Raw genomic sequence first — 25,221 nt, 5'->3', positions numbered from 1 at the left:
GAAGCTGGAGCTAAAAATCATGTGAGCCGCCAGAAGGGTAATGGGAATTGAACCCAGGTCCTTCACAAGAGCAGACAATGATCTAAAATTCTGAGTCATAGCTTCAGCTCCAACATGGGGACAGTAGCTTATGTATCTCAGGGACTTAACATGAAGACCATAAAGAGAGCATAAAGGCACTTATAAGCTATGACCTGCTGTGTGTGTATTAATGATTAATTAACCTCAAAACCATCTCTTGGAAGGATTGAAAAGTAACCATCATGTGGAAATCCTAGTTAGTTTTCTTTGCTCTAAAATCAACAGCATGTATTATCCTTTAGAGCACGAGAAGGGCTGCCTCACCTTCCCCAGCATTCATTGTCTGCTTTCTGGTTCCCCTTACCTTGTTTCTGCTTAGAAGGATGAGCACTGGTGATTCTTACACATTAGGAGGCATCCCAATTGTAGTGAACTGCTGTTTCCCCCACTAATCCTGTATGACATCTTGCAAGGGTGAGTCTGTTAAAGGTGAAGACCTTGGCATCTACAACCCACCCCCACACCTAAATCTCAGGGAATACAGGGGATACAATCTCAGAGGGGCAGTAAGATTTTAAGAGTCAGAGGACTCATAAGTCTATTGTCATATGGTGATTCCCAGAAATGTCTGGGGTGCCACACTCATGAAACATTAACAATATGGTTACCTAAACAAGATCTGAACAATGAAATCTCGAATAGGTAGACAGGGAAATCTCAGAAGACTCCTCATTTAGATGAAGAACTCCAGGCCATTACTGACTCCTGAGAGATGGAAACTCAAGGAAACTAGGGATGAGTCCCTTAATTGACTGTCCACATGGAGTGTTTAGCCTAGAAAACATACACAAATAAGCCACACTATATGGACTCAACAAATTGCATTTATATATTTCAATGTTATATGTGGAACAATAAGACTAATCAAAAAGAGGTCATGAATTGAGAGGGAGTAGGGATATGGGGGAAACTGGAGGGAAGAGATGAAGGGGGATGATCTAATTTTATTTTAATTAATAATAAAACAAAAATAATGGAGACCTTGAAGTTTAGAGCTATATGATCTCTTGGATCCTAATTGTGTTAGGGATTTATCTTGTAACCTTGATCGAATCAGTTATCATTTGGAGCATCTTTTGTTCTCCTGTGACAGAGCTATCCCTCACAGGGTTGTAGAGTGTAGGACATCAGCTAATGTAGGCAAAGTGCTCCATACAGTAAATAATAGCAATCATTGTCTGATGTCAGCTTGGTGGGAATGGGTGCACGTGTATGCGTGCACTTGTGGTTGTATGGCCCTCTGCACTGAGAGGTTCCATTTGAGAAAATAATGAATTTCTAGACCTCAAGGGCACAGTGTTGATTGTTTGATTTTTTTTCTAAAGTTCACCTGTTTTAGTATTCCTTCCTACACTCAGGAGCCCTTGGATCTTGGCTGGACTTGGGGATTTTGTTGTTGTTTTTTTTTTTTTCTACTTAATTTTTTAGTAAAAATTTTTGGTAGCAGTAATCCCTCTGTCCTCTCCTCCAAGTTCCAACCGCACAAATCCCTCCCCAGTTCCTCCTTCCCTTCTCCTCTGCATAGGTGAAGCCTGTTCTAGGTTATCTTCCCTGGTACACCAAGTCTCAGGAGGACTAGAAGCATCCTCTTTCACTGAGGCTCTACTAGGCAGTCCATTTAGGGCAAGTGGATCCAATGGCAGGCAGCAGTGTCAGAGACAGTCTCTACTTCAATTGTTGGGGACCCTCAAAAAGACCAAGCTGCACATGTGCTATATATGTGTAGGGGCCCTAGGTCCAGCTCCTGCATGCTCTTTGGTTGGTGATTCATTCTATTTGAGACCAATGGTACCAGGTTAGTTGGTTCTCTAGATCTTCTTGTGGTATCCTTGACCCCTCAGACTCACTGAATCCTGTACCCCACTCTTCCACAGGACTCTTCGTTCTTCCTCTGATGCTTTACTATGGCTCTCTGCATTTCAATAGCTATTTTTTTAATTAAATAATTTTATCTCTCTCCCTATCTCTCTGTCTCTGTCTATCTGTCTGTGTCTTTCTCTGTGCGTGAGACAACTTTATGTATAGAATGCATTCTGGTTAATTCTCCCCCTTCTCCCTTATCCTATCCCTGTCACCCTCAGTTCTTCCCTACAAAGCTCCTATCCATATTCATGACTTGTTTTGTGTCCTGAACACTTCATCTAGATTCCTGTGTGTGTGACTGCAGGTTTGGAACTGTCCATTAAAGCCTGTGGGTCACCAGCCATCAGTGAGTTCACAACTGAGTACGGTTTCTCTCTCTCAGCAGTGAGTGTCAGGACTAGTGTCTCTTTCTCTCTGGCACCATAGTCAAGGGATGGCAGGTGTTGAATTTTGGTGGATAGATGTAGTAGATTTTTTTTGAGGCACGTTTTCCCACATCCCAGGCTGGTCTCAAACATTCTATGTGGCTTTGAACTTGTCTTTGAATTTCTGATCCCCCTGCTTCTATTCTCTGAGTGTATTTTTGATGAAGCCAGCAGTGGTGAGAGGGTAGGTATTTCATGTTATTGAATTTGCCTAAATTTCTGAAAGAAATCAAGAACCTTTACTCTTACCCATGTAGCACTGCTGTTTACTGATGCCACACAGAATGTTAGCTCAAGAAGGTCAAAGAAGCTGTAGATGAACTTTATGAACTGTTTAGGGGAAGAGAGTACCAAAGTCCAGGTGAGCCAGAGGTGATCCATCTACTGGCTGGATCCCTGGTGCCACCCATCTTCCCAGCATATAAGTACTGCAGGCTGGCCTCAGTGCAGCTGTGTGGTCAGGAGGGAAGACCTGCAGAGCATCAGAGGCCCAGCTAGAGGGAGAACACCGAGGAGTAATTTGCTGACAGACAAGCAGGGATGGACCTGGTTTCAGCTCTCTCACTGGAAACCTGGGTCCTCCTGGCAGTCATCCTGGTGCTTCTCTACCGGTGAGTGACCTCAGAAGTTCCTCCCTGTGACCAGGTTCTTGGGTTTGAAGTGATACTTAGACCTATATTCTGTTATTATTGGGAGGATCGAAATGATATCAGAATCAGGCTAGAGAGATGATTGTTCCTTTCTTCAGGTTACTGGCTGCTCTTTCAGAGGACCCAGATTTGAACCCAAACATCCACATGCAGCTCACAGTCATCTCTAACTACAGCTAAAGTTTATCTGACACCTTCCATTCCCAAAGCTGTATGGAAACTGGAGGGGCAGCCTAGTTGTTGGTTTGTTTCAGTTTTTTTTCTTTTTTTTCGGAGCTGGGGACCGAACCCAGGGCCTTGCGCTTGCTAGGCAAGAGCTCTACCACTGAGCTAAATCCCCAACCCCCTTGTTTCAGTTTTTAATGATGGTCTTGCTTGTCTCCTTCCTCTATTCTGTGTGTATGGCCACACTTCTTTCTGTTTTCCTTTATAGACTTGGAACCCGTAGACATGGAATTTTTAAGAAACAAGGAATTCCTGGGCCAAAACCTCTGCCTTTTTTAGGCACTGTGCTGAATTACTACAAGGTGAGTGTTGACTAAGTTTTCCATATCACTTCTGCTTGTGGCCAATAATGTCTTAGTTCTATTAAATGCTCCTTAGGAGGAAACCCTAAGACATCGGACCCTCATACTGTGTGTCCTCTTGATTCTTGAGAATGTTTGTGAGTCCCCAGGGTCTTTATTACCAACTTACAGCTTAATAGTGTGTTTGTGTGTATATATTTTATAGAGTGGATCCAGGCATTTGCATGTGTGTGAGTGCCCATATGTGTGTGCAGGGTCATATGTATGTGTGTGTCAGAGGTTGACACTGGGTGTATTGCTGATTGCTCTGAATTTCATCCTTTGAGACAGAATCTCTCACATTGACCCGGCTTTCTCTGTTCTGATTAGTTTAGCTAGTCAACTTTCTCTTGGTGTCCCTTGTCTCTGAGTCTTGTGATCTTGTTCTATTTCCTCCTGCTAGGTATTTACATAGATCCCGGGGACTCAAATTCTTGTTTTCACAGGAAGCTTTTGTCACTGAAGCATCCCTATAGCTCCATTGTCACCCCCTCCCATTTATTTATTTTTGTTGAGGGTGTGTAAATGCCACTGCAGGCATGTGTAGGTCATAGGGCAGTTTGTGAGAGTCAGTCTGCTCTTATAGAAATCTTAGTCCTCAGGTTATCAGGCTTGTTGGCAAGTCCTTTTTCATTTGGAGGCATGTCACCAGCCCTAGTTTATTGAAATTAACTTAGGTAAAGTGCCCAGATCTCATTCAATCTTGATGCTCTGACCTTGTGAGCATTAATGGAAGAGTTTGTTTGACACAGCTGTAGTTATTTGAAGAAAATCTTGAAGAGGTTCTAAATTCTAGGATACAAATCTATATTTACAAGATTAAAATTGTATTTGTGCTTAAGTCCAAGTGGATCAAGGACCTCCACATCAAACCAGATACACTCAATCTAATAGAAAAAAAAGTGGTGAAGGGTCTTGATCACATGGGCACTGGGGAAAATTTCCTGAACAAGACGCCAATGTCTTATGCTCTAAGATCAAGAATCAACAAATGGGACCTCATAAAACTGCAAAGCTTCTGTAAGGCAAAGGACACTGTCATTAGGACAAATGGTAACTAACAGATTGGGAAAAGATCTTTTCCAATCCTACATCTGATAGAGGGCTAATATCCAAAATATACAAAGAACTCACGAAGTTAGACTCCAGAGAGTGAAATAAGCCTAATAAGAATGGGGTACAGAGCTAAACAAAATATTCTCAGCTGAGGAATATTAAATGGCCGAAAAGCACCTAAAGAAATGTTCAATATCCTTAGTCATCAGGGAAATGCAAATCAAAACAACCATGAAATTCTACCTCATACCAGTCAGAATGGTAAGATCAAAAACTCAGGTGACAGCAGATGCTGGCAAGGATGTGGAGAAAGAGAAAAACTCCTTCATTGTTGGTGGGATTGCAAACTGTTCCAACTACTCTGGAACATGTATCCCATATATACGCACCCACCAAAACTAGATAAGATTGATGAAGCTAAAAAGTGCATGCTGAAAGGGTCCAGATGTAGATGTCTCCTGAGAGACTCATCCAGAGCATGTCAAATCCAGAGGTCAATGCTAGCAGCAAACCACCGAACTGAGAACAGGACCCTCTTTGGGGGAATTAGAGGAAGGATTGAAAGAGTTGAAGGAGCTCGCAACCCCATAAGAACAACAATGCCAACCAACGAGAGCTTCCAGGGACTAAACCACTACCAAAAGACTATACATGTACTGGTCCAGGGTTCCAACTGCATATATATCTGAGAATAGACTTATTTGGGCACCAGTGGAAGGGGAAGTCCTTGATCCTGCCAAGGTTGGACCCCCAGTGCAGAGAAATGTCAGAGGGGAGCAGTAAGGAGGGTGGGTCGGGGGGAACACCTGTATGGGGAGTGAGAGGGGATGGGGGCTTGTGGACAGGAAACCAGGAAAGGGAATAACATTTGAAATGTAAATAAAGAAATATATCAAATAAAAAAAATAAAATTGTCTTTGTCCGAGCTCTTGTGAGTGATGCTTTTGTTCTTTTTGCTGAATATTTCTGAAGCATCAGTTTATCCCTGGCCCCCTGAACCCCTAAATTTAGGAGGCTTTTCGTATACTTGAGTTCTCTTTTTTTTTTTTTTTTGGTTTTTTTTTTTCGGGGCTGGGGGCCGAACCCCGGGCCTTGCGTTTCTTAGGCAACCACTCTACCACTGAGCCAAATCCCCAACCCCTTGAGTTCTTTTTTTAATTTTTGAACCCCTGAGGTTTTTGTAGGGCTTTAGCCTCTGTTCACACTATTATGGCATATTTGGGTCTTCAGAACTAGGGCATTTACTTTCTCTCTTCCTTTAGGTACTGGGTTCCTGGTTAGGGATTGATTCATTTAGATAGATTTTATGTGTACAAGGTTGTATATGTGTGTGTGTGTGTGTGTGTGTGTGTGTATGTGAGTGCAGTACCTAGGGAGCACAGCAGAGGGCGATGTAATCCCTGATGCTAGAGTTAGAGATGAATGTGAAATGCAGGAAGTGGGTTCTGGGAATGGAACTTGTAAGGTTAGCCAGTGCTCTTAACTGCAGAACTTTCCGCACGCTAGGCAAACTGTTCCACTGTAGGTACTGAATTGTATCTACACTTGCCTCTGTTTCTTTAAAGACATCAGTCATGTGCATGAGACTGAGTAGTGAGTGAGACTATCTGAGACAGGATGATGGCTGTCTCAGATAGATCCTTACTCCATAGTTTTTTTTTTTTTTTACTTTCTTCTTTTTCTTTTAAGGTTTGTTAAAAGCAAAGCCACTAGGGAAAGGATGATTTAACAAAATTATTAGAAAATTGAGTAATGAGAATGTAATGTGGCATGAAGGCCCTAAGTCCAGGAGGATGGGTTGTGATTATCCTGCTTTGGTACCTGGTCCATAGTCAGTCTCCTAGACAGACATTCCCAAGCTCACACCCAGAGGGGGAGTGGCAAAGTTTGTGCTGCTCTCTGCTCAGGATTTTCTTCCTACAGGATCTGTGCTTACCTTGTATATTGTTTAAAAATCATTCTGCTTATTATAATTATAATTATCATCATCATTATCATCGCCATCGCCGTCGTCGTCGTCGTCGTCGTCGTCATCATCATCATCATCATCATCATCATCAGTGTGTGTGTTATATCAGTTTATGTTTGTGTCTGTGAGTTGACATGCAGAGGCCACAGGAAGGTGTAACATGTCCTACTCTCTCATTCTGTCTTTTCTCACCCACCAATCTTGCTCTTGACATGTCAAAATCTTTGAATAAGCATTTTTTTTTGTGTCAGAGACAATAAATCTGACTTTATGAGATCTTAGGGTTTTGGTGCTCTGGCTATAGAATGGTCAGTACATACAGGACAGTAATGGATTCATATTTCTCTTTTCAGGGCTTAGGGAGATTCGACATGGAGTGCTATAAAAAGTATGGAAAAATATGGGGGTGAGTATTCTGGAAAGTTCCATGGAGTTGACTCTCTTTAGGATGAGGCACTCCACTTGTGAAAGGACAAAGAATTGAAGCCATACACCTCTGTGTGTAAAGGTGATACTGTATGTCATTAAGTGCCAGGGTTCCAAGGTCTAATTGACATTGCACACTGTGGCTTTTGATAGGTTTGATGTTTCACGGACTTGAGATCTTTCTTTCTTCCACTATTTATTTATTTTTTCACTTTACAACCTGGTCACTATCCCTGCCTGTCCCCATGCCCTTCACACAGACTAGCCTCCTCCATGGTGTGAGTATGTGTGGCCTGTGGGCATCTGCCCATGCCTCAGGTTTATCCAGTGTCCTCTTCTAATTTGTTTTTTTTTTGCTCTGAATCATCCTTTTCCTAACATGCAGTACATTGATTCAGGTCTCTCTGATCTGCTCTAGCAAATTTCTTGTGCCATCTCTTTGCCACTGGCTCATTTCCTTATAGAAGCCCACATTCCTTCATTGTAGACTAAATATGCCATTTGACAGCAGAAGACTGGGGGTGATGACCTTGCTAAGGACTTAGTAAATGTTTCATGCTTAGAATTGGAAGACTCTGTGCATATAGAGACTTGGTTGTTTATGTTTTTTTCTAAATCAATTTTTTTTTCTGGGAATGGGGACATGTGTTCTGGTGCATATATGTAGGTCAGAGGATAGCTTGTGGAATTTAGTTCTCTACTTACAGAGGACAGAACTCAGGTACTCAGGCTTGGTACAGGTGCCTTGATCTACTGAGCCATTTCCTCAGCCCCTGCCAAGGGTCTTGGTAAAAGTGTGTATCAGATCACAGCTTGTGACAGTCAGTTCTCTCTTTCCAACACATAGATCCCAGGGACTGAGATGACATCATTAAATGCCTCTTTGGGTTATTTTGCTTCCCACTCCAGGAAGTAGCTGTGAGCAAATACTGAGGCAGGGTCAGGACCTTACACTTTTGGCTAGAATGTTGACAGTCATGCACAGGGCATCTGAGGTGATCCCAGTTGTAGTGAATTCAGGAGTACTGAAGACATCTTGTAAAACTCTCCCCTCTGCTTTCTGGCTCTCATGTTCTTGCCCTGTCTTACAGTCGACCTGAGTCTTGGAGAAGTAGATACAGGTGCCTCAGTTAAATTTTGTGTTTTCATCTCAATGTATCTGGTGGGTCTGGTGCACTCTAGGCAGATATGCTAAGACTGAGCTGCATCTCAACACCAGATGTTGATATATACTATTATTCTTAAGATTAAAATCTTTGTTTAACTTTCAAGTTAGGGTTTCTCAGTATGCACCTCTGGTTGTCCTGGACTCACATTACAGATCAGACTGGCCTTGATCTTACAGAGATCTACCTCCCTCTGACTTCTGTGGGCTGGGATCAAAGGGTGTCTGCAAGTAGCACTTGCATAGAATAATGTTTAAATTTCAATTTTTATCTTAAGAATTTATTATTTATCATTTTACTTTAAAATATTTAACATTAACATTTTATTTTAAAGATTTAATGATTAATTTTTACTCTAGCATTTAATTTTTAAATTTCTACTTTTAATTCTGTTTATATATATGTGTATGTTTGTGTGTGTGTGTGTGTGTGTGTGTGTGTGTGTGTGTGTGTGATTCTGTACATGATTGTAGATGATCCTGGAAACCATAAGTATTGGATATCCCTAGACCTGCTGTTACAGGTGATTGTGAATCATCCTAGGAACCAAACTTGGGTCCTCTGCAAGAACAATATGTGCTCCTAACTGTGAAATGATCTCTCCTGCCCCTTGCAATATTTCAAATGTGCTAAATCATAGATAATGGTATAGGCAATTCCCATATATTCACATCTATACTTAGAAAATTGCCACTTGTTGTTTCTCATTATGGGAACTTTCAGAGAGGTATTGTCTTTGGGAGACTCATTGTATCTTGAATGGCATTGCATATCACTTTTTATAGACTCCACTGTTTCTGTGATCAGAATTCCTAAGCTGGACTGGGAACTCCTGTGACTGTGTGCATTGTATAAGCAGAGTGAAGATCCTCCAACATTAGGATCAAAGTCTGGGTGTGGCTCTCACTTCAGAACCTTGGTCATCAGCTGTCTTCCCCACACAGGTTGTTTGATGGTCAAACACCTGTGTTTGCCATCATGGACACAGAGATGATTAAGAATGTACTAGTGAAGGAATGCTTTTCTGTCTTCACAAACCGGCGGGTAGGTCATATATTTTTTTGCACTCATTAATTTAATTATTCACTTTGCATCCAGATTGCAACTCCTCTCCCCTCCCTCCTTTCCTCCCAGTCCCTTCCTTACTGATCCCTTTCCCCATAGTCACTTCGCCTTCTCCTTGGATATCCCGCTTGTGAAACACCTTGTCATGGGATATCCAGTAGTATCAGGATTAAGGGGATCCTCTCCCACTGAGGCCCAACCAGGCAGTTCAGTTAGGGGGACCATATCCAAAGGCTGGCAATGCAGAGACTGCCCAGCTCCAATTCTTAGGAGACCCACATGAAGACCAAGTTACGCTTCTGCTACAAATGTGCAGGGAGCCTATATTCAACTCCTCTAATTACTTTGGTTGATGGTTCAGTATCTGTGAGTCTTCATGGTCTCCGGTTTTTGACTCTGTGGGTTTTCTTGTGGTATGCTTGAACCTCCTGGCTTATTCAATCCTACCTCCAACTCTTCTACATGACTTCTCAAGTTCTGCCCCATGTTTAGATGAGTGTCTCTGTGTATTTTTCTATCTGCTGCTGGATGAAGCCTCTGAGAACTCGCTCATGCTAGTTCTGAAAGCATAGCAGAGGATCATCTATAGTGTCTTTCACTGTATGGGTCTCAACTCTGACCAGTCATTAGTTGGTCATTCATGCATCTTTATCCCCGCATATATTTGAGCAAGACAGGTTTGTGTGTGGATTGATGTGCCCACTTCTTCCTCTGGAAATCATGCCTGGCTACAGTATGTGACCTCTTCAGTCTCCATATCCACAGCTTGAGGCCTGGAGTCTCAGTTTGGGTTACCTTCATAGTCTTTTCAGAACCTCCACCATCCCAGGTATCTGGCTAGTCCCAGAGATGCTCCCCCAATCATCCATGTTCTGTCTTGCAGCCCTCTCTAACCTCCCAAAACTGATCTTCATCCCCTTTTCCCTGTCTACTCCCTGTCCCATCCAGTTCCCTCACTCTATCCATCTCCTATGTCTATTTTGTTTCATGTTCTGTGAAAGTAATGCTTCCCTTGGGCACTCCTCATTCATTACTTAGTTTCTTTTGGTCTGTGGATGGTAGCATGGTTACCCTGCATTTTATGATTAGTTCTTTTTTTTTTTCTTCCGGAGCTGGGGACCGAACCCAGGACCTTGCGCTTGCTAGGCAAGCGCTCTACCACTGAGCCAAATCCCCAACCCACACCCTGCATTTTATAGGTAACATTCACTCATAAGTGAGTACATCCCATGCCAATCTTTTTGGGCCTGGGTTATTCAATGAGGATGATATTTCTAGTTCCATCCTTTTGCCGCCTAGTGGCTTTGTTTGCTAGTTACTCCAGTCAAAGCAGAACCTTCTAGATTCAAGGAGAATCCTTGCCTCAAAAATACCATAGAGAGGTATTTAAAACGATGCCTGACCTCTGGTCTTGACATGAGCACATGTGGGCATGTGCACTAGCATTCTTGTGTATACTCACTCACAGAGAGATACACATACAATCAGAGATACACAAACACAGAGGAGGAGAGAGAGACAGAGACACAGAGATATACAGAGAGAGACAGAGAAAGAGAGACACCCTTACAGAGAGACATATATAGACACAGAGATACACACACAGAGAGACAGACCCATACATAAGAAACAGACAAACACACAGAAACAAAAACACATACACAGACATACACATGCAGAGGCAGATATATACAGAAACACACAGAAACACATAGATACATACACACAGACAATGATACACACATAGATACATACACACATAGACAGACTGACACACACACATATGCACACATGCACACACACAGATACACACCAGTTAATTTTAATATGCATCGACTAGCTAAAAGGCTGGGCATTTCTAATCTTTTTGGCAACTAGCAAACTCTCTTTTCCTGTATTCTGAAGTCAACATCCTTTAAAATCTATATTTCATCTCTGGTTCCACAGACCCAATTGGCGACATGGCCACTAGAGCCATTTACCTAAGTTCTTAAGTGGCTGGTCTGTCTTATGTTCCTCTCATGGTGATTCTGCTTCTTCCTCCTCTCTCTCCCAAGCTCGTGAATCCTAAAATTTCCACCTCTGCCTGTCCTTCCCAGCCATTGGCTGCTGGCATCTTTATTTACCAATTGGAGCCAACTGGGTCAGGGTCCCTTAGTGTCTTATATGCAGACACTCCTGTAAGCAGTTTGGGGGACTGAAATTAACATTATAACACAAGCAACATTAGGCCAAACTCATGTAATAGTAAAATAATCCTTAAAAAAACCCCAAATATCAAATCTTTTAAGTGACTCAGGACTAGGGAGTTGGCTTGAACAGTGGGTAAAGGACCAGAGTTTAGATCCTCAGCGTCCACAAAAAGGCTGGGCAGAGCAGCATTCATGTGTGACTCTAGAGATACATGTGGAAAACGGAAGACCACAGGGGCTTGTTTGGTAGCAACTCTAGCCAAACCAGAGCCTGCTAGATTCATATAGAGACATTGCCTCAAAAATGCCATATAGAGATATAAAGAATGATGCTTGACTTTTGTTCTCACAGGAACACACATGAACATGTGAACCAGCATTCATATGTACACATACACAGACATACAGAGAGAGGGAGAGAGAGAGAGAGAGAGAGAGAGAGAGAGAGAGAGAGAGAGAGAGAGAGAGAGAGAGAGCAGACACATATGGACACATCGACGGACAGACAGAAAGACAGACAGACACACAGCATATGAAGACATCCTTTTCACTTTGCTCATGTAAATACAGGGCATAGAGACCCGGAGAACGTGATTGATACAAAGTTATCTTTCTATTTTGTCTCCAACTGAAACCTCATCTTCACAGCTCTGGAGATCAACTAAGTCTTGTTCTCATCTTCTCCCCACCCCTGAACCTAGTTTTCCAACCACAGAGATATTTACATTTAAAAGGATCCTGGAATATAGAGTGGAATATAGAATTGGAACCACAATAGGCAGCTGAGAATGCACCTGATTTTTCACAGGGTGGATTTATTTATTCATTTTTTTTGACTCTAGGATTTTGGCCCAGTGGGGATTATGGGGAAAGCCGTCTCTGTAGCTAAGGATGAGGAGTGGAAGAGATATAGAGCCTTGCTGTCCCCCACGTTCACCAGTGGAAGACTCAAGGAGGTGAGTGAAATTCTTTTAAGTGCAGCCTGTGTGACTGGAGTCCCCATCATAACTGCGGATGGTTTTCTTTTTTGTTTAGATGTTCCCCATCATTGAACAGTATGGAGACATTTTGGTAAAGTACTTGAAGCAAGAGGCTGAGACAGGCAAGCCTGTCACCATGAAAAAGTGAGTGCTGGCCCATCACTGTGTTCATGAGATGGGGGAAACTGGCTTGCATGGTTATCCTTGTGGTGTGGTTCCCATGGGCCAGATGATTGTCCTTGCCCCTTTAGACAGGAGATGACATTATATATAATTTAAAAGGAACAAATGTGACAGTATGAAGTTTGCAGGGGTAGAGGGTGGGTAGGCTGGGAAGGGCTTGGTCCATACTAAGGTAACATTACCATCTCCTGAGAATATGAATACTTTCCCGCTCCTTGATACATGTGTTAAATTCCCACTCCTCCCTCTTCTCAGAGTGTTTGGTGCCTACAGCATGGATGTGATCACCAGCACGTCATTTGGAGTGAACGTCGATTCCCTTAACAACCCAAAGGATCCTTTTGTGGAGAAAACCAAGAAATTGTTAAGATTTGACTTTTTTGATCCATTGTTCTTGTCAGTAGGTATGTGGGTGGTTCTTCTGCCTCATGATTCATTGCTCTTGTCTGTGACCATTTGCCAGGTCTGCCTTTCTCTTCCCACTTCCCCCAAATGAATGGGTTTAGTGGTATGTAGTTCACCTACCATGTAATTAATCCCCTAAAGGCACAGTTTAGTATTTTCACTACGTTCAAAGACAGGCAGCCCGATTACTTCTATTTTTGAACTTTGTTTTACTTTGAGACAGACAGGGTCTCACTGTGTAGTCCTAGCTGGCCTGGAGATTGCTGTGTGTACCAGGGTGGCCTTGAACTTACAGCGATTCCTCTACCTCTGCCTCTTGAGGGCTGGGATTACAGTGTACACTTCTGAGTCCTGGTTTTATTTTAGAATTCTTTCATTTGTATAAATACTATAAAATTTTAAAAGTACAAATTGGCTTTCTGCAAATCCAGAACTCTCCATGGTTGCAAGATCATACAGTTATACCATTTGCCTTGATTAGAGCCACCCCTAAAACTTACTTTCCACATCCCCTAGACATGGAAGTACATCTTCCTCTCAATTTCCTGTCCTTTTATCTGTTTTGGTGGCCAGTTGAGTTCAATCAGCGATGCCTGCTAAGATGCTGACCAATATCACTGACTTGATCTGAGAGAGCACCGTGCCTTTTCTGGGATATGGTATTTCACACTCCCCATTCCTGCCTCTGACTTTATTTCCACACCCTCTTTCATGATGTTCCTTGAGCCTTGCTGGGTGGGGGTGCTGATATAGTTGCTCCATTTAGGGTCCAGTACTCAACAGTCCCTTATTCTCTGTACTCTGATCTCTTAGGGGTCAGCATTGACTGAATTGACCTGGCCTATTACCTATGTCAATCATGTTCTAGTCATTTTGCAACTTTAAAGCAACCTTGACCTGAGGAACCACCAATTCACTTCCTCTGTATCTGTATATTTTGGGTATTTCATATCAATGCGGTCATACACTATGTGGTCTCTGTGAGAGGCCTCTTTCATTTAGCAAAACACTGAATGAAGCAAGTGTCACTATATCCTTTGTCTAGGAGCAAATTATACTCCCTACCTGTTGATGGCCATTGAAGTCAGCCTTACACGTTTGCCATGGATTTCACTGCTATGATCTTTCCTATACAAGGTTATGTTTAAATATGTGTTTTTATGTCATTTCCAGAATCAGCCTTGCTGAGTTAGACAGTAACTGAGTTTTTAACATATTAAGCGATTGAACGTACATTGTCTACAGCAGCTGTAGCTATTCTACATGTAAATGTCTGCCAGAAATGCAGGACTTCAATGTTTTAATGTCTCCTTTTAGATCTTTTCCTCTCCCTCTCACTCTCCATCTTCCTTGCTCTCCATCCCCTCCCCACACCGTTCTTTATTTTTACGATCAGGTTTTCTCTATTGTTCAGTAGCTTGGAACTCACTCTGTAGACTAGGCTGGTCTTGAACGCACCTAGCTCAACCTGCTTCTGAGTATAGGGATTAAAGGAATGCACTGCCATTGCCTGGCTGGATCTTCAATTGCATAGCTCAATTGCTTTATCATTTTTACAAGATTTATTTATTTTTAGTTTCTGTGTATGGGTGTTTAGCATGCATGCATAAAGTGCATAAGGGGGCCTTGAATCTCATTGACCTGGAGTTACAGGTGGTTGACAGCAACCACTTGGATACTGTGAATTAAACCTGGTTCTTTTGGGAGTGTTAACTGTTTTTTATGTATAGTCTGGGTACAATTAACCATGGTGTGTCATTTAGGGTTTTCATACTTTCCCTGTCAATTATATTTCCATATACATCTCGTGTCACTTTGCCTACATTCCATTCTTTTCACCTAATATTATCCTATGCACCTTCTTGTAAGTGTTAGATGATACTTACACTCAGACATTTTTACATGGTTATTCATATAGGCTAGAATCTGGAAGTAAGGGAGAGTATGTGATTTTTCATTCTTCATGCTTTTTGTTCACTTGTCTTTGAGGTTTGTTTTTTGAGACAGGATTTCTCTGTGTAGCCTTGCCTGTTCTTTGTATGCCTGTATGATTTGGCTTTTGTGTGGCATGTGTAGATCAGAGCACAACTTTTCTTTCACAGAGTGGGATCCAGAGATCAAACTCAGGTGGCTAGCTTTTTCTCCAGAAGTCTTCAGCCGTTGAGCCATCTTAATGGCCCTTGTATTTTCTATGTGAATCCACATGAACTCCAGGAATAGAGTTAAACTTAAGGCTACTTCAAAGTGTGGAAGCAGAAATATTGTGCTGACTCAGTGTGAGCAAGGTCACGGAGACATGGCTTCTTATTGAACTTTGGTGACTTATTCTTGGTATTGCTTTATGATTTATTTAAATAAAACTTGCATTTCCATTAAAACTTATCTGTTTTTTCCAGTACTCTTTCCATTCCTCACCCCAATATATGAGATGCTAAATATCTGCATGTTCCCAAAGGATTCAATAGCATTTTTCCAAAAATTTGTGCACAGAATAAAGGAAACCCGTCTGGATTCTAAGCATAAGGTAGTAAGTGTTGGTTTTTTGAGAGGGTCATACTTTTATAACATGTTAGCCTGTGAACATTTGAGCTTTGTGTTAATGGCAGGTAGGAAAGGCTAGATTTGCACACAGAAAGAAAGAATATATTTTCTGAGGAAAAAGTTGGATTTTTAATCAATCATTTTTTAAAATGATTGATGATAAGCCAGGAATGAATTCTTATCAATAGAAAAAAACCTAGAATGTCCTGCATAAGGAATGAAAAGATAATTGACATGGTATAAGACCTGAACATGATGAAGACTGTCAAAACTCGAGCATAGATGGGACAGGATCTCTCCAAGTCCTGACCTTTGCTGAGAAACAATTGGCAGTTGATAGCTGTGGAGGGAAGTTGTGGACACTGATAGGTTTCCCATGTGGCAGTGGATGGCCCTACAGCGATGTATGTGAGCACATCACTAGTTGGATTTAGTGGGTGATTAAGAATAGGAAATGGATTATGGTAGATGAAATGTTACAGGTGATATAGAAGGAAGTGGGGTGGAGATGACCATATTTGAAGGTGTACATATGTGAAACTCTCCAATAATAAATACAAATTATTAAAAAGGAAATACTGTTTCCTTGCCTTCAAGAACATTTTCAAAGAATAAAAGTGATTGTTTAAGATTGTGTCTATTGTAATTTTTTGTAAATGTAGTTAGTGGGAAGCTAATTCTTCCTATTTATCCACTTTTGCTTTTGTTCCTTGATGACTCAAGCAATCGTAGTCACGGTTTTGAATTTAAGGGAACCATGTTCTCAGAAATGAGAGAACTAAGGTTCTGCACTTATGATCCACCTCTGACCTCTGGCCTTACCCTTAACCTTCTATTTATGCAACGTCTCTTTGTGCTTCCAGGACCGAGTGGATTTTCTTCAGCTGATGCTGAATGCTCATAATAATTCCAAAGATGAAGTGTCTCATAAAGGTAAGCAAGCCCTACCCAGTCTATGAACAAGGCAGCTCTTGAGGAGTGGGTGGGTTGCCCAGAAAATATATACACAGGCTTTTCTAGGTATAGGGATCCTGCTGTTGAGGAAGTTCTTGGGAAGTGGGTGGATCACCCAGGGGCTTTTCTCATTGGAGGGATACCTCTGCCAAGTTGCCGAAAAACAGACAAGGCTATTATCAACTTGTAATTTTATGGATGCACATGGGCAAAAGTTTGCTCTTAACATAAAGCATGGTCATAATGGATGTCTCCAATGGTCTCTGTGTTACCTGCATGAGCACATGTGCTGTTTGTGTCTTTCCCAGCACAGTCTCAGAGCTCTGCCTAGACATCTATGTCTAAACACCCAGTCAGGGGACATGTACCCCAACGGTGCAGAAGCTCTCTGGGAACCCCTAGTGGACATGTTTTTTTCTACCATAATCCATGGTAAAGATTTACTTTTCATTTGTGTGATGTTTAAGTAGCTTATGGGAAAAACCTCTGTACACATTTATTGGTTCTGTTCATTCTTTCAAGTATTTAAAAATCACTCATAGCTGGGCAGCGCTGGAGCATGCCTTTAATCCTAGCACTTGGGAGGCAGAGGCAGGTGGGTCTCTGTTTGTTCAAGGGCTGCCTGATCTACATCATAGATGCCAGGACAGGCAGTGCTACACAGAAAAATCTGTCTTGAAAAACCATAAAAAACACTTAAAGGTTTTTAATGTTCTTTGTGTAGTACATGCATGTGCAGGAGTATGTGCACATGTGCCCATGCTAGGTGTGTGTACAGATAACAGATGAATGCATGCAGTATCTTGCTCAATCCCTTTCTGTCTTATTTCTTTGAGACAAGGAAAGGGAGTCTTCCATTTTTACCTATTCGATTATTTCCCATAGACTCACTTGCTTATATGCAGCAGTGTGATCTTTTGGATCCCTAAGTTTACTGTTACAAGTCACCAAGTACTCTGTGTTTTGAGTCCTCTCCTGTTTGCTCATTTGAAACCCTTTCATGTGAACAGCTAACTTCAAATTCTTCTATACCTCCTCCACCTTTTGCCACAGGGTCCATGTAGCCTAGGTTGATGTACATTCACCATGTGCCTGAGAATGACCTTTAACTCCTGAGACTACAGGCATGTGCTACTATGCAGCAGAGTTTTAGCAGAACCATTGCATCTGGCGTGAATCTGGAGAGATGGCACCTCAGCTTTGAAGTTGCCTTCTGTCAGTGATTCTTATCTGAGATTTTATGATGTTCTTTGGAAGTATTCCCAGAGTCTTTGCATAACTTTGTGTAAAGGCATACCCAGCAAACCAGGCAGTCTCCTATGACTGAGAACTGCTTAGGTCTTTCAAGACAAGCCCACTATCAGATAGGAGGTTTTGGTAGGTGGGAATTGACTTGCTAAACTTGGCTTTTGTGTAAAAATAGAAAGAGCTTCTAGGAAGCTGTCAGTGTTCAGTCCTAGAGGGGCTGATTCCTTTCCTGCTCAGAAGCCAAATTCTTCCATCACTGGCTCTCTTCTCTCCAGTCAATCTTCTTGTGTAATCCAGAACACAAACATAACCATGCCTGGTGTATAAAGTGCTGGGGACTGAACACAGGGCTTGGTACCACCATCTCTGAATTGCATGTCCTCATACTTTTTGTTTTATTTTTGATTGCTAAAATAAATATTAATTTTAAAAATAGCCACTGGTTGTGGATTTACAGTCCAGTTTCAGTTTAGTAGTAAGGACTTACACTAGTTGGGAGAAAGAATTTACCAACAACATAATAGTATCATTCATGGTAAAAGATGTACAACTGTCTGTAACTCTATCTTTATGGCCTCCAGTGCCATCTTCTGGCTTCCATGCGCACCCTCCACACACACACAGCACCCTCCCCACATGCCCCCAAGATTACAGAAATACTCATAAATAAACTTTACAAACAAGAAATCTTTGTCTTGAAGCTGCCCACTGGGATGCTGAGGAACACCAGAAACATTGGGACAACCTGCCTGAAGCATTCTCCTTTTCTGGATGTGTCACAAGTCTGTCACAGTGATGATAGTCTCAGAGTGACTGAATGACATCTCCTTAGTCTCTCTAAAAATGGGGGCTCATTTGGTTTTCTCCTCATCTCCCCTGTGATGGTCCATCACATCATGACTTACCTGAATGTTTTCTTACTTCCAGCCCTGTCTGATGTTGAAATCATAGCCCAGTCAGTTATCTTTATTTTTGCTGGCTATGAAACCACCAGCAGCACACTCTCCTTTGTCTTGTATTTCCTGGCCACTCACCCTGATATTCAGAAGAAACTGCAGGAGGAGATTGATGGGGCTCTGCCGAGTAAGGTGAGAGGTTTGTGTAGGAGGTAAAAGGAGAAGCCTCAACAAAGACACATTCTTGTCACCTGCAGTGTTTGCTCTCTCTCTCTGTCTCTCTGTCTCTCTCTCTTTCTCCCTCCTCTCCCCCTTCCCCCCTCTCTCCCCCTTCTCCCCTTCTATTTCCCTCTCTCTCTTTCTCTAAATCATTCTCTGCCATGTTTTATAATATATGTTCTTTTACCAACATGGGCCTTATTGGTTGGGTTATGTTGTCTAGCCAATGAGCACTAGGCATGCTCTCAGTCTACCTGCTATTTAGATTATAGATGGGTACCACTGTGTCTGGCTTCATAAACGATTTGTATGTGAACTCTCATCTTCAGGCTTACATAGTAGAACCTTTACTAATTGAGCATCTTCAAGGCACCAAGTGATAGTCTTTCTACTTTGTAAGGAGCTTGATAGATGGCACAATGGTTAAGAGTACTGGCTACTCCTCCATATTCTCCATCCATATTTGTGTACTAGCATGAAATTGGCACGTCTCAACTGCTTTAACTCTAGTTTAGTAAATCTGATGCCCTATTTTGGCTTCTGTGGGCACTGTACTCATATGGTGTACATAAACATATATAAATAAAACATCTACATATATAAAATAAAACAATTTAAAAAACCCTTTAAAATTTATTGCAAGTACTAACTAAGGTCCTTTGAGCTGCTGAGCTTGACTTTGGGCCTACTGAGAGTTCAACACTAGACACATTTGAAAGTTACTATAAAATCTCAGCATAAATCTTTTTCTTTCTTCTCAGGCACCTCCTACCTACGATATTGTGATGGAAATGGAATACCTGGATATGGTGTTGAATGAAACTCTCAGATTGTATCCAATTGGTAATAGACTTGAGAGAGTCTGTAAAAAAGATATAGAACTTGATGGTTTGTTTATACCCAAAGGGTCAGTAGTGACGATTCCAACATATGCTCTTCATCATGACCCACAGCACTGGCCAAAGCCTGAGGAATTTCATCCAGAAAGGTACCAGAACCCTAGAAGCAGGAACTCACTCTGCACTATGCAGGCCTGTGTATGCTATAATGTCCTTTATAGGAAGAAGATATAATATGATTTGGCATTCATTAGAATTCTGTGAGTAACTCTAGCCAGTGATCACCAGGCATACCCTGTCTCAGTCTACGTGCTACTGGGATTATAGATGGGTGCCACTGTGTATGGCTTCATAAATGATTTGTATGTGAACATTGATTTGGATGAGTCCTCAGGCTTACATAGTAGACCTTTCACTGATTGAGCATCTTCCAGGTAGCAAGTGACAGTGAGATCGAAGAAAAGAGAGGAGAGGGGATGTGAGATGGGAAGAAAATAAGACCAATTAAATGCAGAATGTTTTCCTCCTTCTTCCTTAAGTAATTAATGACCAACTGGAGTATGAGGCAGGAACCCACTTTTTCTGTAGTGGAAATGAAATATGCTTTTCAGAGTTAGAACGGAGCATCATCCTAAATGAATTTTTATTGTTCCATTTCCCTCCCATGATGGAATGATGATGTGTCTAGTCTTGTAGTAGGTATCCACAGCTCCTGTGAGCTCATGAGTACAATAGAAGTGTCATGGTCGGAAATTAATATTTCACAACACCCATTTCATGCCCTGGCTCTTACAATTTTTCTGCCCCTTCTTCTGTGATGTTTCCTGAGCTTTGCAGGGACTGAGAACTCCACCACCACTTCTCAGCAATATGATCAGCCATAAGTTTCTGTGTTCACTGTATCCCACTGCAAACTGAAGCTTTTTTGACCAAGGCTTATATCAGCACTTATTTTTGTGTGTAAAGATAAATATTTAGAAGGCATTTTGGTACCATGTCCATTTAGCAAAACAAGAGCACTACATTCTCATCTATGATGTTTGCATCCATCTGTTTTTGACCAGATTTTTCAGTGCTAGGCATTAGTGTCTTCACTGAGTTGGCCCTTCATTCAACAGACAATGCTTAGTCTCCCCTACCCCATAATACTGGTATTACACTACCATGTGACCTCACAAAGATGAATTTTTAAAAAAGCAGCATTTATCTTATCTTAACCATATGGAGACTCTCATAATATAAGGGGGATAGAAAGGACATTTAATGTAAAATTCTCAGAGCCAAAAACCTGCAAGCAGAAGTTCAATGAACCTTTCCCAAACTCCCTATGTGTTCTGGTTAGATGTTAAAAGGCGACTTCACACGTGTAGTTCTTATACTTTTATCCTATATCATCCTGTCTTCTATTGTTATGTCTCCAGGTTTAGCAAGGAGAACAAGGGCAGCATTGATCCTTATGTATATATGCCCTTTGGAAATGGACCCAGGAACTGCATTGGCATGAGGTTTGCTCTCATGAATATGAAACTCGCTCTCACTAAAGTTCTGCAAAACTTCTCCTTCCAGCCTTGCAAGGAAACACAGGTGAGAGAAAAAACTATTTCTATAAATAGTGTTTTATGGTAGGAATTTTTCCAGCTGAAAGTTCTGTGTATAATAATGATAATGCATGTTTGAGGTTTAATAATTTGTTCTCTGGCCAAATAAGCTATTTGTATCCAGGTGTTAACTAAGGAGTCTTGTGTTCTATGTCTGTGTAAAGTAGAACTTAGTATTACTAAGAGTCAGTGTAGGCCAATGTGACAGAATTCCATGCATTTTGTTTGAAATTCTAGTCATGTCCATTGGAGATTCTGACATTTGGAGGTGCAATGGTCATATCTTAAATGTTTGTTGCATGTTGCACTACTCATCTTTCAGAGCTCAAAGAAGCCCCCTTTTCATAGTCTTTTCAACCAATGAATGTAGATTAAACTTACAGAAGAATTTTTAACAGTTTTAAAATTATACATGGTATTTGAGATGTTTCTGAGTTGGCAAAATCCTTACTTATCATGTACAAATCTCTGGTTGTAATCCCCAGAACTACATGAACAAGCTGTACATACCTATCATTCCTGTAGTCAGGAGTTAGAGGCTTGTGGATCAGAATTTCAAGAAATCATTGGCCCTTTAGTGAATTTGAAGCCAGCATGGGCCATATGTGTCAAAAAGAAACCAGAAACTCAAGATGTCAAGTCTTTTGAAATTACAATACAACTTACTCAGAGTGTGGCTTTAAAAGCTCATCTCTGATTTCCCATGTCATGCCAAGTATAGATCATTATTTTAAAAGGCATTTGCTAGGTCTTATGAGATGAATCAGTCGTTAAGAACATTTACTGCCCTTTAAAAGTAGTCGAGTTTATTTTCCAGTACCCACACAGTGGCTCACAACCATTTGTAAGTCTATTTCCAGGGTCTCTTCTGACCCACTTTTGCTTTTCTAGAGACCTCCCACTTGTTGCAGGTATGCAATGTGCAGGAAAACTCTTCTATACATAAACTATAAGTCTTTTAAAAGTTGCATGTTATGATGAATTTAAACCTTATGGAACATCTTGGTGATTCCAGCTCATTTTACAGGGGCTCTGCTCTAGAAAATAGGTATTTGTCATATTTCTATAAACTATGCATCTTTATTCCCCTTCTTATTCTACCCTCATACTTCTTGTTCCTGTTTGTTCTCCAATCTTCCTCTTAGATTTTTTTGTCCTAATTTACTCCATGTTTCAATTTTGGCTGATACAGCCTATTTTCACAACTTATGTGTCTTTAAAACCTCCAGTTAAAAAAATATTTCTTCTCTCTGTATTCAAGTATATCCCTTCTATTTTGTATATCACCTTGTATTATTCCTTTCACCAACTCCAAATGTTTTTTTGAGAAGAGTTTTCACATTGAAAACCTTTCATAAATGTTTGAAAGCATGGCCTATAGTTATAATTTTTGTTCATAAAAGCATCAATTACAAATTAACAGTACCATGTATGTAAATACTGTATATCTTTTTGTATACCTCCATCAAAATCATGTGTAAAGTACTGAAAATTATAAAAAGAGTAAATAAGACATTTTGAAAAAGCATTTACATTGCATTTTCCTGAATAACCTGTTCTTGTTTCATGTAAAGGATGGGTAAATAGTGTAGGATTGGTGTATTTAGAGTGTGGCTTTGTATAATATTATTTTTGGACTGAGAGACAGATGTATTTAATCTTTGATCTGTTCCTACAGGACGTTGTATAGCTTTATCTACACACACCTTTACTTAATGTAGTACTTTTTCACTAAAGCATTTAAATTATGTACAAAGATTTAGACAGATAAAACATGGTTCTACTTTGAGAGAAATGGCACATCTGGCATGAAGCAGACGCTCTTTCAAAGTATAATCATTTTAAATTTGACAATTCTCTGTCTCCATGACAGCTTTGTTCCTATTTCTTTTCCTGCAACTAGAAGATTTCTTCACTGGAGTATTTCCTTGTTCATCACTGAAGAGCATGAGGTTGAATCACTATTGGAAAATCCTGTATAATTAGAGTTTCCCATTCTTCAAATCCTTGGAAGCCAAGAATAGATGCTAGAAAAGCAAGCAAACTATCTGTACTCAAAAAAAGACTTGCCCTGAATATCTTGAAGTGTAGTGGTGAGATATGATGTGGGAGTTAGGGATTGTTAAGAGAGTTGAAATGTTTCTTCTCATGGTTATCTTGCAACTTTCAAAACTAAAATAATTTTTTCATGAGTTAAAAATAATATGACATAAAAACTAAGAATAAGATTAAAATATTAAACATGTTTTTTACTCTACAACAGCATAGAACACAAGTAGTATAAATCAGCAAGAGTTTGTCTCAAGTCCTGAATACAATTGATTTTCAATCACCATTTTAAATAATGAACATTTAGATGCAAGCTCTCAACATCTAACTGACAAAAGCTTTTAGAATAAGAGAGAAGTAATGTCACAATACATGATAATAAATGTAGTTTTTTGGTTGTGCAAAGCATTATTTTCCCAACACATTTTTAGGATTTATTTATTTTATGTATGACTACACTGTCACTGCCTTCAGACACACAAGAAGAGGGCATCAGATCTCACTACAGATAATTGTGATTCATTGTGCGGTTGCTGGGAATTGATCTTAGGAACTCTGGAAGAGCAGTCAGTGCTGTTAACCTCTGAGCCGTCTCTCTAGCCCAACACTTTTTATTTATTTATTTTTTTACTTTAATTCAGGGTTCTTGTTGGTTCACTCATTGCTTCTCAATATTTTTCTTCCCCTATTGCAGATACCTCTGAAATTGAGTAGACAAGCAATTCTTGAACCAGAAAAACCCATTGTTTTAAAGGTTCTGCCACGGGATGCAGTCATAACTGGAGCCTGACTTTCCCTCAAGGAATTTTATTGGGATCTTCACAAAGGCAGTGTCTAAGAACATTGAACCTTTTAATTTACTTCATGTATGAATTCCAGATAAAACTGGGACTTAATTGACTGCTGTTGATACATGGTTAAAGATTCAGTACATTTATGGATCTTTCTAAGTGTCTATACAAAGTACCACATAATAAAAAGGAGTTGGCAAGTCTGTGACAGGACAGGAAATTCACCTTTGCTGATTCTCATGGGACCATCTCCATCCACATCTGGTGGTCTCTGTTAATTTCCTTTGAGCTCTTTTGATAGTAACCATGTCTCTGTAATTTGATCAATAATATTTTGATGTAAAGGTGAACTATTGTGGTAATTCTATTTGTAGATTTGGTATCAGATGTTTTTCACTTGCAATATTCTAGAATAAATGCTACATGGAAAGTATCCTTTAATGCTTCTTTAAAAATCCTATTTAAACTTTTTCTAAAATATTCTTTATAAGCTTTATGAATGTATTTTGATCATATTAATTCCTTTCCTCTGAATCTTCCCAGATTCTATCCCATCTACTTTCGCACCCACTTTATATTTTCTCACAGTGTTTCAAAAGAAAACAAAAACTATGGAGTCTAGTTTGTGTTTGATATTTTTTCCTCATGTGAGGCTTGGCCTGGAGTGGACCTAGTATCACCCCATAGAAAAAAACTGACCTTTCCTCTTTCAACAGGTCCCAGCTTACAATGAGTCCTTGGCTAGAGGGAGGGCTTTTAACTTCTCACAACTATGATTTTGTCTTGAGTTTGTGAAGATCATATTAATTTTGTCACAGTTTCTTGTTCTGCGCTACGTCTTGCCAGCAGGAACGACGCGGCACACACAGGATCCTACTCCAGAAAAGCTTTAATGCGTCTTGAGAGGGAGAGCATAAGCTTACAATGCGGAGACGCCGAGTGAGGAATAACCGTCCCTTATATAGGAAACTATCCTCGCCTAGGACGTGTCACTCTCTGACTGGTCGCTGCCAATTATGCCAGATGACGTGCACCAAACGTCGTGTCCCTTTGAGTAGG

General features: G+C 40.7%; 1 protein-coding gene across 2 annotated transcripts; it reads left to right on the top strand.

Annotated features, from left to right (window-relative positions):
- The first annotated feature begins 2,838 nt into the window (after positions 1–2,838).
- On the top strand, positions 2,839–24,603 carry LOC116885338 (cytochrome P450 3A2). Of its 2 annotated transcripts, XM_032886609.1 has the most exons (14): positions 2,910–2,980; positions 3,453–3,546; positions 6,964–7,016; positions 9,147–9,246; positions 12,302–12,415; positions 12,495–12,583; positions 12,878–13,026; positions 15,424–15,551; positions 16,432–16,501; positions 18,698–18,858; positions 19,647–19,873; positions 20,421–20,423; positions 21,146–21,308; positions 24,066–24,595. In XM_032886609.1, the coding sequence occupies exons 1-14, from the start codon at positions 2,910–2,912 to the stop codon at positions 24,159–24,161; spliced, it is 1,518 nt and encodes a 505-aa protein (XP_032742500.1). In that variant the 3' UTR covers positions 24,162–24,595. The 2 variants fall into 2 exon arrangements, with proteins under 2 accessions (XP_032742501.1, XP_032742500.1); XM_032886610.1 differs by lacking the exon at positions 20,421–20,423 and having other exon boundaries at positions 2,839–2,980; positions 24,066–24,603.
- Positions 24,604–25,221: the final 618 nt, after the last annotated feature.

This window comes from Rattus rattus, chromosome 16, assembly GCF_011064425.1.
Source record: "Rattus rattus isolate New Zealand chromosome 16, Rrattus_CSIRO_v1, whole genome shotgun sequence".
Taxonomy (NCBI): Eukaryota; Metazoa; Chordata; class Mammalia; order Rodentia; family Muridae; genus Rattus; species Rattus rattus.
Note: the sequence above shows the minus strand (reverse complement) of the source record. Positions and strands in the feature narration are given on the sequence as shown.